Source organism: Henckelia pumila, chromosome 1 (genome assembly GCF_033568475.1).
Source record: "Henckelia pumila isolate YLH828 chromosome 1, ASM3356847v2, whole genome shotgun sequence".
Lineage (NCBI taxonomy): Eukaryota > Viridiplantae > Streptophyta > Magnoliopsida > Lamiales > Gesneriaceae > Henckelia > Henckelia pumila.
Window position 1 is genome coordinate 109,745,622 of NC_133120.1, and position 22,893 is coordinate 109,768,514.

Below are 22,893 nucleotides of genomic sequence, written 5' to 3' on the forward strand. Positions count from 1 at the left end.
TTATATTTGAAAATAATTATGGATGATATATATTATATATATCTTTATTTGCTGACGTATTTAATTTCTTTCTTTCCTTTTACAAAAAGCCTATGTAATAATCATTTAGAATTTATTCAAATCAACAGAAAATTTAAACTTTTATTAAAGTCAATGACAAAAAGATAAGATGTTTAATAATTAAAATTAGTAGTATATATTAATTATTATCAATAAATTTTGATTAGACTACAGGTTGCAGAGGAAAAATGTGGAGTGGCAGCAAAATGACCGGACGAGAATCAAAGATGTGGTCGGTTAAAGGAATCTGCTCTAAATACATCAGTAATCGTTTCTTGATTTGGTTTTTTATTTTTGTTCTTAATGCCCGTGACTTGTTTGTTGAAATGTTTAATTCACAAAATGCCAACATAAGACGGAGAAAAACAGCAATGGGGAGCGACGAATTGGAAAAGTATTTTCTGAACCAAGCAGTGAAGCTTGGGTAGAAGCCTCCAATAAAAAAGCAATTTTTCTGCTAGAAAAAAGATTGTCTGTCTATGAATTGTGGGTGCCATGTGCTGCATGGCTCATATTTTTTTGGATTTGATTTTGATCTTATTTTAAATGAGATGATATCAAGTCCAAAAAAACATGGACCGTTGGATCTCATTAGGGTAGCATTCGGGTACATGGGGTAGCATAGACAAAGCCTGAATTGTGATTGTTCTCTTTGATCATTCGTAGTGTCATCCTTTTATCTTTGTAACAGATGAGGATGATGGAAAAAGTACACGGGCAGGTTATTAAAATTTTTTCTGAAATGTTGGTTGGACATACACAAGAATTAAATTAAGAAGGTACATTACCAACCCCACAATTGAGTATAAAATGTCACTGATGGTGTAAGCTACAATATGTCTAGCTCGGTTAGTTAACTGCCTGTGCTGAGGTTGAGATTTTTTGATCATTTTCATTTTAGATTAGCTAGCACAATTTCCTGATCTTTTGTCCTAGATGTTTCTCCTTGTTTGTTTGCTATTGGATTCTCCACTGGATTCCCCTGATCTCCTTGAAAATTTGTGGTGTGCCCGTGCCCTCTTGGACTCGGGAAAATTGGACTTGGTGGGTCGTCAGTAGGCAGAGAAGCCAATACAAAACTTGGTGGACTTAAATTATGATTTTGAGGTGATGAATACATTGACATGCCCATGCAGTCGTCCCTACATTTCATGTCTTTCTCTGTAAGTCTGGAGTTCTTGAAAGTATGAGAAGAGAGATCTCTGTTGTCGAACCTTCGAAGTAACTCGGCCATCTTTTTCCTTGTGGTCGATTCAGGATCAGACCGTTCCACGACATGCCAATGATCCCGAAGGAACATGACCACGTAGATTATAAATACTAATATTTCAATTATTCCTACAATTAGAAAGAGCCCCCAGAAGCTTCTCAGCCCAAGACTTTTTTGTGAATTTAAGGTGCAAGGGTCTGGACAGTTCGTCTTTCCTGAAAGCCACTTTCTCTCGATTTCCACCATCTTTTTACTCTTAGTGACATTCAAAATTGCTCTTGAAACATCACGTACTAGAGGAGAACCAATTGGGAAGACCTGGGTAGTAACAAATGAAAATTTCAGAAGCCAGACTTGTGGAAGACTTTTGTTAAATTGAAATACTGGAAAGAAGGATGGAGAGGGAAAGGAAGGAGGGTCACTTACAAAGCCAAAGCCGTCGGCCTTATACATGGGATCAACCATGATGTATTTTGAACAGTATTTAGAAAGGAACAATTTTAAGTATGGGGTCTCATGAAAAGCTGCAGCTATACCACCATTTCCACTTCCTTTGGAGAGAAGTCTGTTCATTTCTTCTGCAGAGTCAAATTCCACAATTCTTGACTCATTGAATTTCATCATTTTTAGATATTCTATCATAAATGATGCTTTACTACATCCCACATAATCCTTGTTTTCAAGAAGCACGTTGATATCTGTGACCTTAGGCTGTAACTTTTGAACCGTTAACATGGAGGCAAGACTGGCAGTATAGCTTTGGGTTAGTATAAGAACCACCAAGAACCATATGATAAGCACAAACCTAGCCGAGTTGCTTATCACCCTCTCCTCTACAAAACAATGTAAATGGTGAGTGTAAGACTTGTACATTGTAATCTTTTATATCATAAAAATCACGTAACTAAATCAAAATGCTCAGTGATGAATCAGTTCCCCGTGTCTGCGTGGCCAAAAACTTTTGGTTTAATGAATGATAGATGACTTACTGTGAGAAAAGACCATGGTTGAGAAAGCAAACCAAAAGATCATGCCAACATGATGCCAAGGTGGCCCCCTGAAATCTTCATTTATACGATGTTCCAGAATCCAAATCAAACACCCAATAAAAACAAATGAGCAAAAGCTTGTCAACCAAAGTTCCCAAGTCAGAGGCGTTACAAATACCCATGCATTTTTGCTCATATCTTCTTTTATCGGTACAACCATCGAAACACCCGTAGCTAAATAAGGGAGTGTGAAATCAACATATTGTGACCTATTTGCAGAAATAGTGACATCTCCAGCAACAACATCATAGTTCTGTTAAATGATCAGAAAAATGGTTAGCCATGTAAATTTAAATATACACTCTTATCGCCTCCCCCGAGTCCCCGACTCCACCCCCAAATAGCATAAAGCAGCACTGATGATACTCACTCTTAGGTATACTTGATGTGTTAGATCATCGTAAGTTCCAGCCCTCTTGCGGTCAGGTGTTGCAAATGGAATATATTCATATGGTATACCATATGGGAGAGCTGCCATTACTGCATCAAAAACCTCTATGCAGTATCCCTCAACAGTTGTTGAATTATCAGCATTCCAATTGACACGAACGAACTCAGTGAAACCCATCGTTACAGGCACTCCAACTTTCAGTTTTTTCCCATTTGTTGGAATGACCCAACCTTTGGATGGAGATGTTTTATCACCTGGCCACATAATCGATCCTAAGTTGAACTTAGAAGTGGAATATTTTTTTGCGTTAGCATCTGTTAACTTAAGTTTTCTGGTAATTCCATATTCTTTTCTCCAATATCCGATGACCCGAACTGCAGGACTAACTACATTTACTATTTCATAAGGAGGTGATCTGAGTTGCCCATCATCTGATCGAAAATTTCCAGAAAGTCCTCTGAATGTGGTTCCTGATAAAGCTTGAATAAGTTTAGGTCCTGCATTAGAGACCCTGAAGGCTTCAAGATCAATAGTAGTATTTCTTGAAACGTCCGCCATATCAAACGTAGCATTTGTGAGTAGCGCTTTCTCGGCTGCCATGGCTAATGCTATGGCCGAGTCGTATGCCCATAACCCAAAAATGTTTAATTCCTGGCTAGGAGCCATTGGATTATTCTGCTGAAGCCTTATCTTGTACCGTATTTTGAAGTTTTCAAGCTCTTTTGTTTTTGGAATATGAGGTTGTACGCCTATTACTCCCAACATAACCTCTATAACAGAAGGGTCCATTGAATCAATTTCATTTGCCATGCCATCAGTTATAATCCATACATATTCTTCACTCATCATTCCAAATTGTTCTGCTTTTAGGAACAGACGAGAACCTAGAGTAGCCTGCATATGGACAATGAAAACTCTTGTTGGCATTGTCATCAACTTATGAAGCTCTGTAAGAATCTGACTATCAGTTGCTACCGATGGAACAACACTTCTATATGGGACTCGAGCATTTACCTGTTCCAAAGCATCAGTCAAATATGGTACAATCCCTTGTCCAAATTCATTATCCTCGTAGATGGGCACTATGTCTTGCCATCCAAAGGCTTGAACTATCCCAGCAATGGCTTGTACTTGGGAAGAGTCATCTAGGTTTGCACGGAAGAAATATGAACTACGAATTGATGAAAGAGAAGGGCTAGTTGCCGAAAATGTGATGATGGGAACTTGAGCTTTTTCTCCAAGAGCAATCAAGAAGTTTGCCTATGTTGAGAATATGGGACCTATGATGGCTTGCACTTCGACATTCTTCAACAGGTCTAGGGCTGCATTTCACGTGCATGGAAATTTAACGGTCAGACAAGGTAAAGTTGGTTACTATGTGCCACATTTCAAGTGTTTAAAATGGTTCAAATATCAAATTTATGTAATTAGGTCGAACCACAGTGATACCAGTGTTGAATATCGTTTTATATAGTGCTTTTTGTACTTGTGTTTCAGGTATTATGTTAGTCGATGAGATCATTCATAGAAAGGAGGTCTCGCATGCATACTCCGAACTCCAAAATGCATAGCTGACTTAACGTTTATGTGTGTAGTTTTGCGTACCTAAAAAAACAAAGTTGATAAATTTTCTACTGCTATAGTTTTATACCTGCAGCTGCTGCCCCAACCACATCTTCCTTGGAGTCCCTAACATTGAGAATCAGCCTTGTCTTGTAATGCCTATTTTTATCATAGAAATCCGAAAGTGCCATCGAAATACAATTCAATCCCATTTCCCCAACATAATCACTCTTGTCCAATATCACCCCCACCCTTACAACAATAGGGGTGGCCTCTGCCAAGTAATCCACTTTGGTAATTATGCACACGACAAAGAAAAGCAGTGCATGAAAAAAGGCAGTTTGGATACAAGTTATTGTTTGCTTCATGATGTTATGCATCTTCGAGCATTTGAGTGGGATCGAGGTACTTTATATATATGTGAGGATTGTTTAAATTAAATTATCGAACTAATAATTAAATTCCATGGTTTAATAGTGACTCGAAGTTTACTTTTGTTCAACTGATTACTTGTTCTACCTTGTGGGAGTTGAATGTATCGGTCTTCAAGACAACAACGTTCCAATAAAGTTGTAATTCTCAATTTAATTTATTTATTATTCGAACTATCTTCTGAAAAAAGTGGTTATAAGATGTTTGATTCAGCTTGTAATTAAGTTGTTCGTAATAATATGTAAAGTTGTATTTTTTAAAAAAATAAAAATAAAAAATTGGGTTACCCGATCTTATTTTTTAAAATCTTATTTGAACAACACTCTCTTTTGACCGTAAAACTTGTGACTTTATTAGGAATGAGACAAATAGTTTATTATAAAATCTACTAACCAAAACATAAAAATTCTCATACTCTACTTAGGAGGAGGGAGAAGAAATTTAAATTTTAAAAAAAAAAAAAAAAAAAACAAGTTTATGGGCAACTAAATTTGATTTACGACGAATATGATTCAACTTGATAATATTGCGGTTCCATGAATGTAACAGAAGCTAGTTTAGCTATCTTCAATCCAAATTATCATTATTTATTTTATCATCTTAAATTTACCCTCCTATATCATTAGGGATGTAAATGAGCCGAACAGTTCGCGAGCTGTTCGGGTCTCGGCTCGTTAAAAGCTCGTTCGAGCTCGTTTAATGAGGCTCCTTAAGGCAAACGAACCAAGCTTGAGCTTTACAATATTCGGCTCGTTAGCTCGTGAACATGTTCGTTAACAGGCTCGTTAGCTCGTGAACAGGCTCGTTAACAAGTCGTAAGTCATCTCTTAGATGAAAAAATAATAGTATTGGTATTTAATTTATAAATTTACACTTTACTTATGAAAAATATTGAAAAATCTATAAAAATTAATTTATTATAATAAAATTACAAATTTTAATAATAATATTATATTTTTTTCAAATATATAATTTAGTTTTTAATTAATTTAATGAATATTTAAATTTATAGTTTAAATATATTAAGCTCGTTTAGGCTCGATAAAAGCTCGAATAAGCTCGTGAGCCATGAATATATTCGTTAAATAAGCTCGGGCTCGGCTCGGTTATAAATGAACCGAGTTTGAACATTCAAAAGCTCGGCTCGACTCGTTTACATCCTTATATATCATGTAAGTTAATTTCAAATCTTGTTATTAAGGTTATTATTATTAATATATATAATTATAATGTTGATGTGATTTATTACTATATTTATTTTTAATAAATTATGTTAAAAATTATAATTGTATTATTTTGATAGCGTTGTATTTTTAAAAAAAAAATTTATAAAATAAAAAGATCTTATAACACTTAGAGGGTGTATGACTAAGTTCAAAATAAGATATCAATTTATAATTCGTATATATATATATATAAGCCGTTTTTAATAAGTTTAATCAAACATCCTCTAAATATTAATTAATTTTATTGTTCATTATATTTTAATACTGCATCTTATTCAGATTAGATTATGCGGATGAAATACGGATACACCATACAAAATAATAATAAAGAAATTTGAACCCAAAGACTACGTGCATGGAATAGACTGAAAAATCAAACTCTTATTAAAAACAAAAAGTTGAATACAAATTTTAAAAATTTATGAATAAAGAGGAGTAGGTTTATCCGTGAAACGGGTTAACTATGTCCGTATTTATCATAAAAAGTAATATATTTAACATCAAAAGTAGTACTTTATTACGTGTTACCCAATTAAAATATCCGTCACACAAAATTTAGGTTTGAGATCATCTCACAGGATATTATTTTGTGATTAAAGAAGAGTCGTCCCTCACTCCCTCCCAAGTCTGCCATGCCCTTATATGAATGGCTCCTGCTAGTTTGTAGTCGGTCTGTTATACCGTTGATCTTGACTCTATCAAACTCTCACCGGTCGTAAATTGAATTTGATCTGAAAATGTCGAAATTTCCGACAAATTTACATTTCGTTGAATTGAAATCTTGGGATTTTAGTTATATATGTGGTCCTATCGTTCGAAGAAATGTGTATTAATTGGAGACATTAATTGAATCTTTCAAAGTTTATTATTAATCTACGCTAGCTAAAATGACATGTCTAGGCGCTGCTGATTACTATGTTCCTTCCGCAGCATCTCTCGCCATCTTTTCTCACTATTTTTGGTTTTTCAAATCAAATATTAAAAATAAAATAAATATATAAGATTTATATATTATATCACATACGCTTTTCACACACGCAAAGCGTGTGCTTGGACACTAGTATCCATGAAAGTTGAACCTTTAATCAAATTTTTTAGTGAAAAACTCAAATAAATTTCAAATATCTATTCTAATAATTAAATGAGATGGGTAAATAGTAAATAACTTTTGGTGAGGCTTTTTTTTTAATATGCCAATAATACATTTAATTAGTTTTTTTTTGTTTTCTAATTTTTTATTTACCTTTTTTTTACAAATCTTTTTATTTTATAATTTAATTACAAATATTTAGAAAACAAAAATAAAATTATGATTGTACGAGCACACAACGAGTGCTCCAAGACTCTAGTTTAATAAAATTTATGATTAGTGTAATGAAGTAAAAAGTTAACACACAAAATTTTATTAGAGTGTATCACATGTTAATTCTATCCAGATTTTCTGTTCTCTCGACTCATAAAAAAGTAATCTTTTTTTATTCTAAATGATCGCTTTTCACTCTATGTATGAATCGGATCGACCCGTCTTAATGTCTTCATTATAGATATGTGTAAAATATTCTAATATGGTCTAGTGTATATTTGTTAAATATTTGAAAGCAATGTTTCAAGAAAACTCAAAAGAAAAGTTGAGATAAATTCATGGCTCTACAATTGTCTATTCTTTTTCTATCTAGTAATTAACTTATTCTGAAAGTGTTGATATAACGCAATATTTTTGCTATATGAAATTGTCAAACTATCATTATTTTATATCGTATCAAACTATCAGTCAAGTATCTAAAAAATGTTAGACGGTAAGTAGATAACCATCCGCCTTCTAGCTTAGGTGCTTAAGCGACTGCCTAAGCGAGTTTTAGAAAAATATATTAATTATAAAATATATATAATATTTTATAATATAAAAAATTAATCAAAATATACATAAATGTATTCAACATTTTTATTAATCTATGCTTATTAATGTGCATATATTTTTTATGTGCATATATTTAAACAAAATATACATAAATTTGTTCAACAATTTTGTTTAAATAAAAATTATTAATATTTTTAAATTTATTTTAAAAAAAAAAAAAAAATTGGACTGACCTAAGCTGCCAATTTTTCTAACAACGCCTAAAACCACCGATTTTCTGAAAATCGAGACGGTTGGTGACCTTCTAGGCTCCTAGCCCCTAGATGTCGTTTTTTATACATAAGTATCAATTTTAATTTGAGATTAAATATAATTTTATAAATCTATTCGAGAATAAAATAATAAATTAAGATGATTGTGAATTAGTTGAACCATTATATTATGTTGAGACTTGAGATAATAATAACTCACAATCCTCCTCGGATTCTATTATTGGTATTTATATATATATATATAATATAAAAGTAGACTAAAAGGGTAAACGTATTATCCAAACGTGTCACTATTCTCTCTCTAATCCAGTGGAAATTCGGGGTTAGGGTTTTGGAACAGCACCGACCCTCAAATCAGATCAGGGGGTTTTATTATCTTTCTTCCAAAATCTGAGTCTGTAAACATGTACAACGCCGTAGGATTAAAGACAGCGAGAGGTTCGGGCACGAATGGCTTTGTCCAAACCAACAAGTTCTTCATCAAGCCGAGGACCGACAAAATTGTTATGGACTCGAGCAAGGGCTTCGATTCGGATCAGGGAATTGCCGGCGTGACCCGAAAACCCAATCAGGATATATTGGAGCATGATCGCAAGCGTAAGATTCAGCTCAAGCTTCTTGTGTTGGAGGAGATGCTGATCGATCAGGGTTACACTGATGCGGAGATTGCGGAGAAGCTTGATGAGGCAAGGAAGGCGCTTGAAGTTGATGAAGGGACTAACTCCGCCGTCATCCCCGAAAGGTATTGGGTTCTCTCTATTTCTTTCGTTGTATAAGAATTGTTTTCTGCTCAAATAATTGCAATTTTAGTATATTCTTTTTCTTTATTGTCCCCTTATTTGTATGGGCTACAAAACACATTTTTGGTCCAGACTCTTTGCTTGTTGATCTCAACGAAAATTTTTGAGCAAATATTTGAAAGTGTCGAAAATCTACAAGATTCTTGATTGTTTAAAATATTTGGCCATTTGGTATCACTTGACGTAACCTTGTGGGAAAGGTGAATGTCATCAAAATTGAATACTGATATGAAGCAAAACATGTTCGCAACTGGAATGTTTCAATCCAGAGAGTTGGGCTTTATTTTGATAAGTTGTTGTTTTTTGAACGGCACTTGTTGATTTAACCTCAGCGGAGATATCATGTGGTATATAAAATAATTTGAGCCGGCTTGCTGGCCTATGTTTTTTTTTTTGGTTGCATCGCTAACAAATCATTGATCTTCTCTTGGCAACACTGTGTTACATGCAAATAGCAGAGTTTTTCATGGTTAACTCTAGAGTTACCCTTGCTTGTTATCTTCTAAATAGCAGAGTTTTTCATAGTTAACTTTATAGTTATCGTTGTGGGTTGGGTTATTTTCTTATAAACCACAATAAACTTTGATCAAACACATGTTATATATACTGGTTCCACTTTCCTCTTATGATGTTATACATTCATCGGGGAACCTTTATATCTTGTCAATTTGCTTTTGGATTATATGTTGAATTTGTGTGCATTAAATTTTTTTCTGGTTAATCAGGGTTTCGGAGACGCAGACTCACCAGATTGCTGCATTGAAGGAAAAACAGATGGAAACGCTTAAAGCTGCACTTGGACTATTCCATTGAGACATCTAAATTCTTTTGTATTTATTTGTTTGTAGATAAAGTAAACAAATTTTTTTTCAATAAAATCTTAATTTGAATATGTGGATCTATAATATTATGAATGAGTTTATATATGCTAGAAGTTTATAAAAAGATAATATTTAGAAATTTAATGCCTCGACAATATAGTATGAAATATTTTAAAAAAAATTATGTTGATCACGACTTTGAACTATGATGTTTAAATAATATAATTTTTCATTAATTATTGCATAAATCTTTTAAATCATTGAAAGTTGAACTCGTGTCAAATCTTTTTGGTGAAAAAATCAATTAAATTACAAAAAAATTATATAATTTATGATATAGTACGGGTTAATTTTGTTCAACATATCTTCTGCTTATTTCGATCCATGAAAATAATATCGTATTCAAAAATTAATTATATTTGTATTGTAAAATTAATTATATTTGTGTTGTCATGTGAGTAATACACGTAGAAAAAACATAAATATGACTCATGTCAACTTTTTACAGATATGTGTAAAATATTCTAATAAGTCTAATGTATATTTGATTTTAAATATTTGAAAAAATGTTTCAATAAAAATCAAAAAAAGAGCTGCGACTGTTCTTGTTCGATCATTCACATTATCATCCTTTTATCTTTGTAACAGATGGAAAAAGTAAAGGGGCTTGTTATTAAATTTTTTTCTGAAATGTTGGATATGCAGCTGGGTTTTGTACAAGAATTAGATTATGAAGGTACAGTATCAACCCCACAGTTGTGTATAAAATGTCACTGATGGAGTAAGCTACAATATGTCTAGCTCGATTAGTTTCCTGTCTGTGTTGAGGTTGAGATTGTTTGATCATTTTCATTTTGAATAGCTAGCACAATTTCCTGATCTTTTGTCGTAGATGCTTCTCCTTGTTTGTTTGCCATTGGATTCTCCACTGAATTCCCCTGATCTCCTTGAAAATTTGTGGTGTGCCCGTGCCCTCTTGGACTAGAGAAAATTGGACTTGGTGGGTCATTAGTTGGCAGAGAAGCCAATACAAAACTTGATGGACTTAAATTATGATTTTGAGGTGATGAATACATTGACATGCCCACGCAGTCGTCCCTACTTTTATTGTCTCTCTCTGTGAGTCTGGAGTTCTTGAAAGTATGAGAAGAGAGATCTCTGTTGTCGAACCTTTGAAATAACTCAGTCATCTTTTTCCTTATAGTCGATTCAGGATCAGACCGTTTTACGACATGCCAATGTTCACGAAGGAACATAACCACGTAGATTATGAATACTAATATTTCAATTATTCCTACAATTAGAAACAGCCCCCAGAAGCTTCTGAGCCCAAGACTTTTTTGTGAATTTAAGGCGCTAGGGTCTTGACAGTTTGTCTTTCCTGAAAGCCACTTTCTCTCGATTTCCACCATCTTTTTACTCTCAGTGACATTCAAAATTGCTCTTGAAACATCACGTACTAGAGGAGAACCAATTGGGAAGACCTGCGTAGTAAAAAATGAAAATTTCGGAAGCCAGACTTGTGGAAGACTTTTATTAAATTGAAATACTGGAAAGAAGGATGAAGAGGGAAAGGAAGGAGGGTCACTTACAAAGCCAAAGCCGTCGGCCTTATACATGGGATCAACCATGATGTATTTTGAACAGTATTTAGAAAGGAACAATTTTATGTATGGGATCTCATGAAAAGCAGCAGCTATACCACCATTTCCACTTCCTTTGGAGAGAAGTCTGTCCATTTCTTCTGCAGAGTCAAATTTTACAATTCTGGACTCATTGAAATTCATCATTTTCAGATATTCTACTACGAATGATGCTTTACTACATCCCACGTAATCTTTGTTTTCAAGAAGCACGTTGATATCTGTGACCTTAGGCTGCAGCTTTTGAACTGTTAACATGGAGGCAAGACTGGCAGTATAGCTTTGGGTTAGTATAAGAACCACCAAGAACCATATGATCAGCACAAACCTAGCCAAGTTGCTTATCACCCTCTCCTCTACAAAACAATGCAAGTAGTGAGTCTAAGACTTGTATATTATAATCTTTTATATCTTAAATTATCTAACTAAATGATCTGTGATGAATCAGTTCCCCATATCTACGTAGCCAAAAACTTTTGGTTTAATGAATGATGGATGACTTACTGTGAGAAAAGACCATGGTTGAGAAAGCAAACCAAAAGATCATGCCAACTTGATGCCAAGGAGGCCCTCTGAAATCTTCATTTATACGATGTTCCAGAATCCAGATCAAACTCCCAATAAAAACAAAGGAGCAAAAGCTTGTCAACCAAAGTTCCTTAGTCAGAGGCGTTACAAATACCCATGCATTATTGCTCATATCTTCTTTTATCGGTACAACCATCGAAACACCAGTAGCTAAGTATGGGAGTGTGAAATCAACATATTGTGACCTATTTGCAGAAATAGTAACATCTCCGGCAACAACATCATAGTTCTGTTAAATGATCAGAAAAGAGTTAGCCATATAATCAATTTAATGTTAAATAGTGCATGTCACATAGCTTTCCCCCCTTCCCTATCCCTATCCCCATCCCCAAATAGTTGAAAGCAGTATTGATGATACTCACTCCTAGGTATACTTGATATGTCAGATCATTGTAAGTACCAGCCCTCTTGTGGTCAGGTGTTGCAAATGGAACATATTCATATGGTACACCATATGGGAGTGCTGCCATTACTGCATCAAAAACCTCTACGCAATATCCCTCCACAATTGTTGAATTATCAGCATTCCAATTGACACTAACGAACTCGGTGAAACCCATCTTTACAGGCACTCCTACTTTCAGTTTTTTCCCGTTTGTTGGAATAACCCAACCTTTGGATGGAGATGTTTTATCACCTGGCCAGATGGTGGATCCTAAGTTGAACTTCGAAGTGGAATATTTTTTTGCGTTATCATCTGTGAACTTAAGTTTTCTAGTAATTCCATATGCTTTCCTCCAATATCCGACGACCCGAACTGCAGGACTAACTACATTTACTATTTCATAAGGAGGTGATCGGAGTCGCCCATCATCTGATCGAAAATTTCCAGAAAGTCCTCTGAATGTGGTTCCTGATAAAGCTTGAATAAGTTTAGGTCCTGCATTAGAGACCCTGAAGGCTTCAAGATCAGTAGTATTTCTTGAAACATCCGCCATATCAAACGTAGCATTTGTGAGTAGCGCTTTCTCGGCTGCCATGGCTAATGCTATGGCCGAGTCGTATGCCCATAACCCAAAAATGTTCAATTCCTGGCTAAGAGCGATTGGATTATTCTGCTGAAGCCTTATCTTGTACCGTATTTTGAAGTTTTCAAGCTCTTTTGTTTTTGGAATATGAGGTTGTACGCCTATTACTCCCAACATAACCTCTATAGCAGAAGGGTCCATTGAATCTATTTCATTTGCCATGCCATCAGTTATAATCCATACATAGTCTTCACTCATCATTCCAAATTGTTCTGCTTTTAGGAACAGACGAGAACCTAGAGTAGCCCGCATATGGACAACGAAAACTCTTGTTGGCATTGTCATCAACTTATGAAGCTCTGTAAGAATCTGACTATCAGTTGCTACCGATGGAACCACACTTCTATATGGGACTCGAGCATTTACCTGTTCCAAAGCATCAGTCAAATATGGTACAATCCCTTGTCCAAATTCATTATCCTCGTAGATGGGCACGACTTTTCGCCATCCAAAGGCTTGAACTATCCCAGCAATGGCTTGTACTTGGGAAGAGTCGTCTAGGTTTGCACGGAAGAAATATGAACTACGGATTGATGAAAGAGAAGGGCTCGTTGCCGAAAATGTGATGATGGGAACTTGAGCTTTTTCTCCAAGAGCAATCAAGAAGTTTGCCTGTGTTGAGAATATGGGACCTATGATGGCTTGCACTTCAACATTCTTCAGTAAGTCCAGAGCTGCATTTGTGGAGCATGGAAGTTTTGTTGTCAGACAAGGGTAAAGTTGGTTCCTATGTTCTATTTCAATAGTGTAATATGACCCAAATATCAAATTTGCAATTATGTCGAACCACATGGATACCAGTGTTGTTTGATGGTTGAATATCGTCTTATATAGTGCTGTTCATACTTAGTGTTTCAGGTATTATGTTAGTCGATTAGATCATTCAGAAAACAGAGGACTCACATGAATACTCCGAACAACGAAAATGCATTGCGAATGAAAGTTGATAAACTATTATTAATGTAGATTTTCGTACTTTAAAACAAAAAAAAAAGTAGAAGTAGTTTATATTGTTGTATAGTACCTGCAGCTGCTGCTCCAACCACATTTGCCTTGGAATCCCTAACGTTGAGAACCAGCCTTGTCTTGTAATGCCTATTTTTATCATAAAAATCTGAAAGTGCCATCGAAATACAATTCAATCCCATTTCCCCAACATAATCACCCCTGTCCAATATCACCCCCACCCTTACAGCAATAGGGGTGGCCTCTGCCAAGACCATTCTGGTAATTATGCACACAAAGAAGTAAAATAGTGCATTAAAAATGGCAATTTGGATACTTTTTTGCTTCATTTTATGCATCTTCGAGCCTTTGAGAGGTATCAGAGTTAGTTTATATGTATAGCTGAGAGTTATTTAAATTATTTGGTTATTTGTGATTCGGAGTTTACTTTTGGTCAACTCATTACTAATCCACCTTTGTGGGGGTTGAATGCCATCGGTCTTCAATGCAACAAAGTTCCAATAAAGTAGTTGTTTTCAATTTAAAATGTTTTATTCTAACTTTCTTCTCAAGATATGGAATCTGTACTGATTAACGATAACTGAATCCATGCATCTCCATGACATTAATGCAGCATAACAAAAGCTAATGATGCCTAATTAAGTACTCCTTTTCATTCCACTCTAATTCCAATATCGTAGCTAAGTTACTTATTCAAATGGGATTAATTAGGAAGATTAAAAAATTTCATACAAGTAACTAAATTTTAGCCCGGAAAACTAAAATTTGGATTTACTTTGTAAATTGTGCACTGTCGAGCCGTTGGATCATATGGACTCCACGTATGGTCCATTTGATCCAACAACACTGTTATGCTAAGCACCAATATCGGTTTGAAAACAAAAGACTACATGCCATAGACTAATCAAACTTTATATATCTATATATATTATTGAATATTAGTTTTGAAAAATTCTGGAATATTTGAAAGTGTCATCCCTAGCTCCCAAGTCTCCGCGCTCATATGAATTGCTGTACTTGTTATGTTTTACCGTTGATCTTGAGTTCTTGACTCTTTCAAACATGGATTTTTAACACCTAATAGCCAAGGCAACGTGTTGGATGTTGATGTTATGATTCAGCTTTCTATTTCTAAGTGAATTAATATAGGACAAAAAATATACATATATATAATATATTATAACTGTATCAATGAAGCCATATATTAAATGGATGGTGTAACTTATAAGTATAGCTAATGGTATAATGGATTTGTCCTGCATAGAAAATAAAGTTAGTATGTTTCAGTTTGTCTTAGTGATTTGTACTAAAGTCATCCATGTAATCTACAAAATACTTGCTAGAGAGGTTGGATGCAGTGTTTTAAACCGCTGTAAAATATTGCAAGCCTCGGTTCGGTTTAAAATTTTTTTACTCCATTTTATACACATGGGATCGATATCTTATCTTATGCATATTATTTTCTATATATTTATTCATTTTTCTGTACTTTACCATCGCAATATCATGAGTACACATTCAATTTCGTATGACATAACGATCACCAGTGCTTAAGATCTCAATCTCTATCCTCAAGACTCGCATTGGTCGTAAATTGAATTTGATCTAAAAATGTTGCAATTTCCGAGAAATGCACATTTCATTGAATTGAATTCTTGGCATTTCATTTTTTAGTCATCCCTGTGGTCCTATAGTTTGAATCAATTTTTTTTCCCCCAAAAAATGTCTGGTTGTCAATTGGTCGTAAAATCTAATTTGGATCCGAAAATGATACGTCTTACAATATTAACTTATCGTTCATATAAAAATTAAAATTGTATTGATTGTATTTTGAAGTTAAATTTGACCCGATCGTTATAAATTTTACAAAGTTATATTCTACGAGGTAAGTATAATCGATAATTAATCGATCACAAAATTGGAAAACGAGAGATGTTAAAGGAATATGTGTATTAGATTCAGACATCACATGAATATTTCAAAGTCGATCGATTAATATTTCTGTCATGCTAAAATGACAAATCTTGCCGACCATGTGTTCAAATTAGAAACTTTTGTTAAATACTGTTGACTTTGAGATGCAAAGCTAGTGAAATACAAAGCACTTCCCCGACTTTGATACATTTTTTTGGGGACATATATGGAATTCCCAAATCCCAACAAGCAAAAATCATTTAAAATCAGATCAAATCACAAAATATCATATTCTTGAAATGTCTCATCAACAAGCTTAACTAATTGAGAAATAATTAAAAGCATAACCCCGGGGACATTGAAATGCAACACGAAGCTCATCGATCGACTAATCTTTTAGTGGGACGATTTGAAATGAAACGATCTGCGTCCTAACAAATATATGATGCGCTTCATATATATAAATATGGTTCAAGGACCCATTTGTTAACATATTTCAATAGCTTTTTATCCTTTCTATTAAACTTTGTTGTGATATAATATATATAGTACTCTCTTCAGCGGTTTAAGGCAGATTATTAATTAAGAATATATATGTTTGTCCTATGTTTGATCCGCTGATTGCATGTTCTATTTTATATACTACGAAAACTTATGTGAGATATGAGTCAATTTTGCGAAACAGAATTTCATTATTTTTTATACCAAAAGTACGTACAAGGTTCTAAAAAGTGGTAGGCGGACGATCATTTGCCACCTAAACACCTAGTTGTTTTTAGTAATAATTTTAATTAATTTAAAAAAATATAAAATATTTTATAATATCTAACATTAATCAAAATATGCATAAATTTGGAGAATCGACAATTAGAAAAATGTGAAAAATAAGGGGAGATGAGGATCAATTTTGGATTCGGAGATAAAGATGGATGAGGTATCCCATCCCGCCTCATTGCCATTCTACTATGACCTTATAACTTTGAGAGAGTGACAAATTATTTTTTATAAAGTAAAATTCATATAATTTAATTAATAAATAACTCTATAACAAATAAAGAAATTGAAAATCGATTTTCCGGTAAATTATTGCTCCAATTGGGTTAAATCATAAGCACAAACATTTCTCGCAAACTTTCATTACTCGATAGATAGACATATCATCAAAATTTTCTTATTTATTATGCAAATAAAGCACCAAACCCATGCTAATTATTCATACGATAATTTATGAAATCGTGTAATTTTACAACAAAAAAAAAAAGAGCATATTTTATCATTTTATTTGCTAATTGATTGATGCGTCATTATTTTATTAATTTATATAATTATATTACACAAATTTATCATTTTTCTTCTATATATGTTTATTTTTGTTCGTTTTGAGTTCATTATTTAACATTGTTTTACATTGTTCATAAATTTAGTTAAATAATTTCATTCTTGAAAAAAAATGTCAAAAAATAATGATTTGCTTTAAAAAACAAAAATATTGCATTTTAAATAATATGAAAATATTCTGAAACATTTTATGAAAATATTCTTTATATATATATATATAGTTTTGATATGGTGAGCAATTATCATGTGCACTTATGTGTGCATCTGCTAATGTGACGTTCATCTATTGGATGTAGATAATGTCACGTCAGCGGTGCACACAAAAGTGCACATCATGGGTACTCATAATATCAAATAAATAAATATATATATATATATAGATACTCTTGGTTTATTTGGATTACAATATTCGATTAGTTTATATATAAATATACAGATATATACGTATATTAAAGAGTTAATAAAAAATATTATTTTTCTAGGATTGTCTTTCACAGATGAAACCTTTTAAAATACGACAAAATATTTTTTTTTTTACTTTTTTTTATAAAATTATTTTTACTTCAATTAATATATATTAAATTGACTCGTCTCACATATTTGGTTAAAAGCGCCTAAATTGTGCATGCAAATGAGTGGCATTTAAACGTTGTTCTTTCAACTTTTTAATGTTGTATATCTATTACCATATATAATATCTACATCTTTCAGAATTATTGATTTTACACTCACGAGCTCATCATTTGGTATACCATATTCGTGAAGCCATTTTCATTCTCTTGGATGGACGAACAGTTAAAACTTTCTATATATAATTTGAGCTCGAAGCGAAAATATTGTGTTTCTTGAAAAGTACTTATTCGTTAGAAAGAAAACTTTCTATAATATTGAAAATGTGTAACTCACTCTCAAAAGAAAATAATAATAATGTGTAACTTCATTTCTAAACCAAGTCGAAAAGAACCAATACGTTCGTTACATAGTCAATTAATAATTAATTGGTTGGTTGTTTGATGTCGTTTATAACAAATTTTGAAAGTCTATATATCGTGTGATACATAGAAAGAGACTAGACCTATTGATTATACGATACCGTAAAGTAACATAGTGATATTTTTTGTCGAAGTGTTAATGTAATAAAATTTAAAAATATTGATGTGACATAAAAATATTAATGTGATCAGTGTTATGTTAGTACTTCGGCAAAAAAAAAATCAAAAAATCAAAAAAATCAAAAACCAAAACATAACCTAAATTACATGATGAAAAACCAAAGTCAAATATTTACACTCAGATTTAGAGGTTGATTATTATCCCATACAATGTATAATATCCAATACAATCGGGAATTTTATTTGAAAAAAAAAAATTAAAATAGGCACCGTTCTCTTCACGATATTACTAATATATGTATAACTCATCCTATCTCATCCTATGTTCTTCTCAACATATTATTTACCTATATATTAATTATTTATTTTACATCAATCAAATCATTAATTATTTATCTCACATCAATCAAATCATTGAATTCAAATTACTATATCACCCCTTATAAATAATATAATTTTTATTTTATTTATTGTTAAAAGGACAAATAGTCATTTAACATTTTTATATAAAATTTAATCAATCAAATCAAATAAACCATAATCTATCAATCAAATCCAATACAATTTTAACTATCATTTCTTATTTATTTTTTTATTACATTATACTACTTATCTATATATTACTTATAATATACCTCAAACCAAACGGTGTTTAAAAATATTTTTAGTGTTTTATAAGTGAAAAAACTTTAAGTATTTGTTTGGACAAGATTTTGTTAAAAAAACGGGAAATTGTGAATAAATTCCCGTTGGCAAACTTAACTTATTTCTCAGTCCCCATTTCAGAAATTATGTGTTTCCACTACCTGACAAAAGCCTGACATGTGTTTGAACTCCCCAATTGATGCTAAATTACGAAATTGCCCTCAACTTTACATGAAACCAAATAATATCAATTGAAATTATTGAATGATTATGGAGACGTTCGTTTTATTTTTTTAGTCTTATTGTATTGATTGTGATTATTTTTTTTGTCTAAATTTTTTATTTATTTTCTTTTATTAATTGTTTGAAATTCTTGAATGATTATGCAGACGTTCGTTTTAATTGAAATCCTTCAATAATATTTTAAAGTTCATAAATTATTTTTTTAGTTATTTATTTTCATGTATTTATCACTATTTTTATGTGTTTGTTCTTGAATTTGTTATGTGGTTTTTGTTTATATTATTGGTCGTTTCAGTTGAATCATTATTAATTGAGTAACACTCTTGTGAGAGGTCTCATTCGTGTTGACTATCCATATTTATAATAATAAGTAATACTTTTGACAAAAAAATGTAATACTTTTTAATGGATAACCCATATAAGAGACCCGTATCAAAAAAATGACCCTTGAGACTGTCTCATATGAGTTTTTGTCTTATTCATTTGAAATGATTGAGTGGCGATCATTTATTTTGTTTTTTGAATTGTTTTTGAAGCTGCTTGTTAATTCATTTTGTAATTTCATTGGAGTATCCCGTTACAAATAAAAAGACAGTGAAGATTGACACTAATCGAGCTTGTGTTGCTGCGAGTATATATTCTGAAGAACTGAGTATATCATCTGATGAACAAGAATCGCTGGAAAAACAAGTTTGAATTATTTTTATTGTATAGTTATGCTTTTGAGTTTGTTGTAAGTACATAATTATAAATTATTAGGAAGAAATTTTGTAAACTCAATGTAGTTCAATCTGTTATTTAAGCTTAAGCGAAACCAATTTTTATGTGTGCTTTGTATTTTGTACAAAAATTTAAGGTAATAGTACATAACTTTTATAATTTAGTATAATTCTTCGTCTTTCCAGATTGTTAAATTGTTTTACTAATATTGAATATATATGTCAACCAGCTAAAATAAATTAGGTACGAATTCTTCTGAATTCAGAATAAATCCAAAATAATTTGAAACAATCTCAGATGAATCGTGATCCAATTCATGAATTTTGGTCATCTTATGTCATGTGTATTATTTGGAAAATATATAAGTGAATACATCGTAATGAGATCAGGTGTAATTGTGGGTGACAAAGATCGGCCTTGACAAATGAAATTAAATTTGATTTGAATTGTCCCTGATTTTGAATAATTCCAAATATATTTGGAATAATATTCGAAATTTATCGCACAAGTATATATGAAATAGGAATGATGGACTCATTCTTTGCACACCGACAAATATGTTATGATTTGGTACATTATACACATCATGATCTTTATTAGCAAAAATTTTTAACAGAATGGTGCTCTCATTGGGTCATTATCAATGTCTTCATCCTACACCTTAGACAAGAGTGGGCCAAGACACATTACTAGACAAACACTTGGGTGATGTTTTTACCAATCTCTAGGGATTGAAAATTCATCTCCACTTGTGTTATGCAGTGAATTATAGGATATTGGTGCATGTCAACATGAACATGCCTTTTTGTTCCGCAAATCAAAAAGATTATTCTGCATAATTTTGAGATTGTTCCTAATACATGACATTTTGATCCAAAGTCACTTTCACTAGTAGATTGTGATCTTTTTGGCCCATAATATTTGTCCTATAATCGGAGCACATTGTTTTCGATTCAGTAATATTTATCTCGTCTCTACGTACTGGTTGTGCTCGATCTCGCACGTACATGTTCTGAAAGATGAGCGTTATTAGAATAAATGATAGTTATAAAAAATGAGAAAACATCATATTAAACAAGTTACGAGTTTGGATTTTGAAAAATATACCCCTATTGTCTACATTGAGTGGCAATCAACATCCACAAATGGTGCTCCCATTGGGTCATGATCAATGTCTTCTTCCTACACCTTAGACAAGAGTGGGCCAAGACACATTACTAGACAAACACTTGGGTGATATTTTTACCAATCTCTATGGATTGAAAACTCATCTCCACTTGTGTTATGCAGTGAATTATAGGATATTGGTGCATGTTAACATGGGCATGCCTTCTTGTTCCGCAAATCAAAAAGATTATTCTGTATAATTTTAAGATTGTTCCTAATACATGTCATTTTGATCCAAAGTCACTTTCACTAGTAGAGTGTGATCTTTGTGACCCACAATGTTTATCCTACAATCGGAACACATTGTTCTCGATTCAGTAATATTTATCTCGTCTCTACATACTAGTTGTGCTCGATCTTGCACGCACATATTTTGAAAGATGAACGTTATTAGAATAAATGATAGTTATAAAAAATAAGAAAACATCATATTAAACAAGTTACGAGTTTGGATTTTGAAAAATATATCCCTATTGTCTACATTGAGTGGCAATCAACATGCACAAATGGTGCTTCCATTGGGTCATGATCAATGTCTTCTTCCTATACCTTAAACAAGAGTGGGGCAAGACACATTACTAGATAAACACTTGGGTGATGTTTTTACCAATCTCTAGGGATTAAAAACTCATCTCCACTTGTGTTATGCAGTGAATTATAGGATATTGGTGCATGTTAACATGGGCATGCCTTCTTGTTCCGCAAATCAAAAAGATTATTCTGCATAATTTTGAGATTGTTCCTAATACATGCCATTTTGATCCAAAGTCACTTTCACTAGTAGAGTGTGATCTTTGTGACCCAAAATGTTTGTCCTACAATCGGAACACATTGTTCTCGATTCAGTAATATTTATCTCGTCTCTATGTACTAGTTGTGCTCGATCTCGCACGCACATGTTTTGAAAGATGAGCGTTATTAGAGTAAATGATAGTTATAAAAAATGAGAAAACATCATATTAAACAAGTTACGAGTTTGGATTTTGAAAAATATATCCCTATTGTCTACATTGAGTGGCAATCAACATTCACAAATGGTGCTCTCATTGGGTCATGATCAATGTCTTCCTCCTACACCTTAGACAAGAGTGGGGGGTAAGACACACTACTAGACAAATACTTTGGTGATGTTTTTACCAATCTCTGGGGATTGAAAACTCCTCTCCTCTTGTGTCATGCAGTGTATTATAAGATATTGGTGCATGTTAACATGGGCGTGCCTTTTTGTTCCTCAATTCAAAAAAAATTATTTTGCATAATTTTGAGATTGTTCCTAATACATGATATTTTGATCCAAAGTCACTTTCATTAGTAGAGTGTGATCTTTGTGGCCCACAATGTTTGTCCTACAATCAAAACACATTGTTCTCGATTCAGTAATATTTATCTCATCTCTACGTACCAGTTGTGCTCGATCTCGCACGCACATGTTCTGAAAGATGAGCGTTATTAGAATAAATGATAGTTATAAAAAAAAAATGAGAAAACATCATATTAAACAAGTTACGAGTTTGGATTTTGAAAAATATACCCCTATTGTCTACATTGAGTGGCAATCAACATCCACAAATGGTGCTCCCATTGGGTCATGATCAATGTTTTCTTCCTACACATTAGACAAAAGTGGGGGAAGACACACTACTAGACAAATACTTGGGGTGATGTTTCTACCAATATCTAGGGATTCAAAACTCCTCTCCACTTGTGTAATACAGTGTATTATAGGATATTAGTGCATGTTAACATAGACATGCCTTTTTGTTCCGCAAATCAAAAATATTGTTCCAAAATCCAAACTCGTAACTTGTTTAATATGATGTTTTCTCATTTTTTTAGAAATATCATTT

The 22,893-nt window shown here is 32.8% G+C and overlaps 2 protein-coding genes and 1 pseudogene across 2 annotated transcripts; 1 reads left to right on the forward strand and 2 right to left on the reverse strand.

Moving 5' to 3' along the window:
- Positions 1–222: 222 nt before the first annotated feature.
- On the reverse strand, positions 223–4,742 carry LOC140888485 (glutamate receptor 2.3-like; annotated as a pseudogene).
- Positions 4,743–8,340: 3,598 nt separating this feature from the next.
- LOC140876148 (uncharacterized) lies at positions 8,341–9,753 on the forward strand. The gene is made up of 2 exons (XM_073280025.1): positions 8,341–8,803; positions 9,587–9,753. The coding sequence occupies exons 1-2, from the start codon at positions 8,466–8,468 to the stop codon at positions 9,672–9,674; spliced, it is 426 nt and encodes a 141-aa protein (XP_073136126.1). The 5' UTR covers positions 8,341–8,465; the 3' UTR covers positions 9,675–9,753.
- Positions 9,754–10,488: 735 nt separating this feature from the next.
- On the reverse strand, positions 10,489–14,236 carry LOC140872261 (glutamate receptor 2.2-like). The gene is made up of 5 exons (XM_073275082.1): positions 13,966–14,236; positions 12,276–13,615; positions 11,830–12,142; positions 11,275–11,681; positions 10,489–11,166 (listed from the first exon to the last, which is right to left on the reverse strand). Exons 1-5 carry the CDS (start codon positions 14,234–14,236, stop codon positions 10,489–10,491), a joined length of 3,009 nt encoding a protein of 1,002 aa, XP_073131183.1.
- Positions 14,237–22,893: the final 8,657 nt, after the last annotated feature.

Excerpts from the sequence above, each read along its gene's own strand:
- LOC140876148 (XM_073280025.1), top strand. The coding sequence starts at position 8,466 with ATGTACAACGCCGTAGGATTAAAGACAGCGAGAGGTTCGGGCACGAAT. Across the intron at positions 8,804-9,586 it reads TCCGCCGTCATCCCCGAAAG|GGTTTCGGAGACGCAGACTC; the intron begins GTATTGGGTTCT and ends CTGGTTAATCAG.
- LOC140872261 (XM_073275082.1), bottom strand. The coding sequence starts at position 14,236 with ATGAAGCAAAAAAGTATCCAAATTGCCATTTTTAATGCACTATTTTAC. Across the intron at positions 12,143-12,275 it reads CATATCAAGTATACCTAGGA|AACTATGATGTTGTTGCCGG; the intron begins GTGAGTATCATC and ends ATCATTTAACAG. Across the intron at positions 11,167-11,274 it reads AGGCCGACGGCTTTGGCTTT|GTCTTCCCAATTGGTTCTCC; the intron begins GTAAGTGACCCT and ends TTTACTACGCAG.